The sequence below is a fragment of the Chaetura pelagica genome, unplaced genomic scaffold (genome assembly GCF_000747805.2).
Source record: "Chaetura pelagica isolate M959 unplaced genomic scaffold, ChaPel_1.0 scaffold1081, whole genome shotgun sequence".
Taxonomy (NCBI): domain Eukaryota; kingdom Metazoa; phylum Chordata; class Aves; order Apodiformes; family Apodidae; genus Chaetura; species Chaetura pelagica.
In genome coordinates, this window is record NW_009952000.1 from 16,289 (window position 1) to 19,334 (window position 3,046).

The 3,046-nt window shown below is 59.5% G+C and overlaps 1 protein-coding gene across 1 annotated transcript in view; it reads right to left on the reverse strand.

The window, feature by feature from the left end:
• The window catches only part of LOC104393047 (cathepsin L2-like), a 2,264-nt gene extending 1,155 nt beyond the window's left edge, over nucleotides 1–1,109 (reverse strand). The window contains 5 exon segments of the mRNA XM_010002510.1: nucleotides 3–159; nucleotides 347–468; nucleotides 471–486; nucleotides 754–876; nucleotides 996–1,109. Coding sequence (XP_010000812.1) covers nucleotides 3–159; nucleotides 347–468; nucleotides 471–486; nucleotides 754–876; nucleotides 996–1,109 — 532 coding nt within the window.
• Nucleotides 1,110–3,046: the final 1,937 nt, after the last annotated feature.

Sequence of the window (3,046 nt, forward strand, 5' to 3'; positions counted from 1 at the left end):
GCGGGTCATGTACCCGCCCCGGCAGCCGCTGTTGCCCAGTTTTCGGGAACAGTCGATGAGGTTCTGTTCGCTCAGCACCACCAGCCGCCCCGTCCGGTTGAAGACCAGCCCTTCCAAAGCCCCCGTGGCGCTGAAGGCCCAGCACGACCCGCAGTGCCCCTGGGGGCAGCGCCGGGGAGGGGGGTCACAGCCCCGAAACCCACCGCTCGGGGATGCTGGGACCCCCGGGGGTCCCAAAACTGGGGGAGGAGGGGGAACTGCTGCTTCTCTGGGTTGCCCAGAGGTTGTTCTTTTTTTGGTGCCTGGGAGGCCAGTGCCACCCAGCAGACCCTTTCCCCATGCCCACCTGGTTCTTGACGGGTGTCACGTAGCCCCTCACCCGCCAGTCCAGCTGTGCTGGGGTCTGCAGGGCCCCCGAGGCCTGGAAGAGCAGCCCTGGCTCCTGCTGCTTCGGCGCGGGGGAAAAAAATTGAACTCCTCGGCCGTCTGCAGGTCACCGAGGGGAGGTTGGGGGGATGCCACCGGCTGGCAACGCTCCGGCTTCCCACCCCCAGGAGCACCTGCAGCTCCTGGTGGTCCCCAGGTGACCCTGACATGTTGGGATTACCCAGCCCCTGGATCAAGTGCATCAAGAGGTCCCCAGACCAAGCCCTGAGTGCATCAAGGGGTCCCCACACTGAAACCCCAGGGGGTTTTCAGGCCCCGGGTGCAGGCAGGGTCCCCAGGGAAGGTGTTTGGGAGGGGGGCAGGTACCAGGTCCCCGTAGTGGTTCATGGCCAGGCGGAAGCTGTGGTGCCCCTGGGACTCCTCCTGGTTGTGCTGCTGGATGCGCCGCAGGTTCTTCTCCCAGACCTGCCTGCGGATGCTCTCGACCTCCTGCCACGGGGCAGAGCGGTGGCAGGGTCAGGAATGGCCCCCGGACAGGGGCTGGGGTGGGTGCAGAGACCTCTTGGAGCCTGGGATGTGCCAGGAGGCCTGGGGGGAGCAGGACCTACCCCTGGGTACTTCTTGGCATGGAGGCTCTTCCAGCCTTCCCAGGTCTCCTGCAGGGCAGGGTCCAGTGCCCCGGTGCAGCCCAGCAGGACCAGCAGCAGCCCCAGCACAGCCATGGCACCAGGCTGGGGGGACAGTGAGAGAGGGGTCGGGAATGTCCCGGGGCTGAGCACCAGGGGCTGGGAGCTGGATGAGTCCCTCCCAGCCTGAACTGGAGGCAGGGAAAAGCAAAGAGAGCAGCCAAGGCAGGGGCAGAGAGACCCGGTGGTTCCTGCAGCTGGATCAGCTTTTGCTGTTTTGACAGGAGCTTCAGGAGCTCTGAGCTGCCCTTTGGGTGGTATTTAACTGTCCTTTTTAGGAGAGGAACAAGGAGCTTCGAGAGAGAGCAGAGCCTGGAGGAGATGAGCACAGACAGGGCCAGCCCTCCCTGCAGCCCCCCTGCTTTCTTCTCCTTCCCCCTTCCCACAGCAGCTCTCCCTGCACCCAGAGAAGGAGAACACCCCCTGCCCGGGGGCTCAGCACCCAGCAGGATGGAACCTCAAGCTCAAGGATGAGCAGGGAAGGCAGGACCATGTCTGGACCCCCCCGGAGCAGTTTCTCTGTTGGCTGGAGACAACTCAGCCCCCCAAGCTCCAGCCCAGAGCAGCTCTGGGACTGGAAGCAAAGCAGAAGAGCCCCAGTGGAGCAAGAGCTGCACAGCCACTGGGCCAGGACGAAGCCATTTTCCCTTGAAAGACAGAAGAAAAGGGCACCAGCAGAAACCTACACCAGCCTCCTTGCAAGGGGCTCCAGCTGGAACAGGAGAGAAGAGGTTTTTCCACAGGGGTGGGGAAGCGGAGCAGCCGCCGCTCCCCGGGGGCTCCCATCTGTCCCAGCCCCAAGACAGGCCCCCGAGGCCTCCCATCTGTCCCAGCCCCAAGACAGGCTGCCCGTGCCTACGTGCTTCCCCAAAATCCCTCCCTGAGGATTTTCCACTATCAACTTACACCCTTTCTTCCTTGCCAGCACCCACAGGCAGCCCTTCCCCTGGCCCCTCTGCCTGCCAAGCCCCCTCCCCTCCACCCCAGCCATTTGTCTTCCTCACATCTCGGCCACGTGCCCCAAACCTCCCCGGGTGGACCCTGGTATTTCTGAGCAACTTCAGTTATCCTGGGGGTGCTGCTCTGCCAAGCACAGGGGTCAAATGCCTCAGACACCCCTTGTCACCCCACACAGTGGCTTCCCAAGGGCCACCATGGTCCCACCTTTCCTCCACACACGTTGGGAATGGAGATGCCGGGAAGTTTTCCATTCGAGCACCTTCCAGGCTGGAGTGGTGGCTTTTCTGAGCTCATTCTGTAGCCTGAGCAGTGGTTTTGTTTTTTTAAAAATAAGCCACCGAGAACATCTGCTCTCCCTCCACCTAAAAATAAAGCCCCACGCGTTGGCTTGTCGTGGGAGAAACGACTCCCAAGCTGCTCTCAAGCTTCATCCCATTTTCTTGAGGAAAAGTCATTTCTGCCCAGTTTCCCCAGTTTCCCCAGCACCCGCTGCTTCCTCTGGCTGTTGCTCTTCAGGAAATTAACTCAACTTCACCCCACAGCTGCAAATCCTTTATCCAAATCCTCTGTTCCCCCAAGCCAGCTGCACCCTGCCTCATCCTCCCATCACCTTTCCCCCAGGACAGCTGGGTGGGGGCCTCCCACATCATTTGTGTTTCCCTCCCCAGCAGAGCCTGTTACATATGGAAAAGCTCAGGATTGAGGGAGGTGATTTCCCAGTTCCTTCCTTTCAGGATTCTCAGATTCCCAAAAGAAGGAAACCAACCCCTTGTTGGTTGGTTGTTTTTTTTATGGCATCAAATAATCCTACAGCTTCAGAAACAGAAAGAAACTGCCAGATTTGTAAACTCTTCTAGACAAGAGTGTTTTTTAAGAGTGCACTGCAGACATTTTAAGCAACACTTGCTCTTTCAGGGCAGGAAAAAAAAAGCAGTTTAAATTCAGACTGAAAAGGAAGCCTGCAAAAATAAAGCTTCTTACCATCCACTTGGCACCCACCTGGCTCTAAAGGT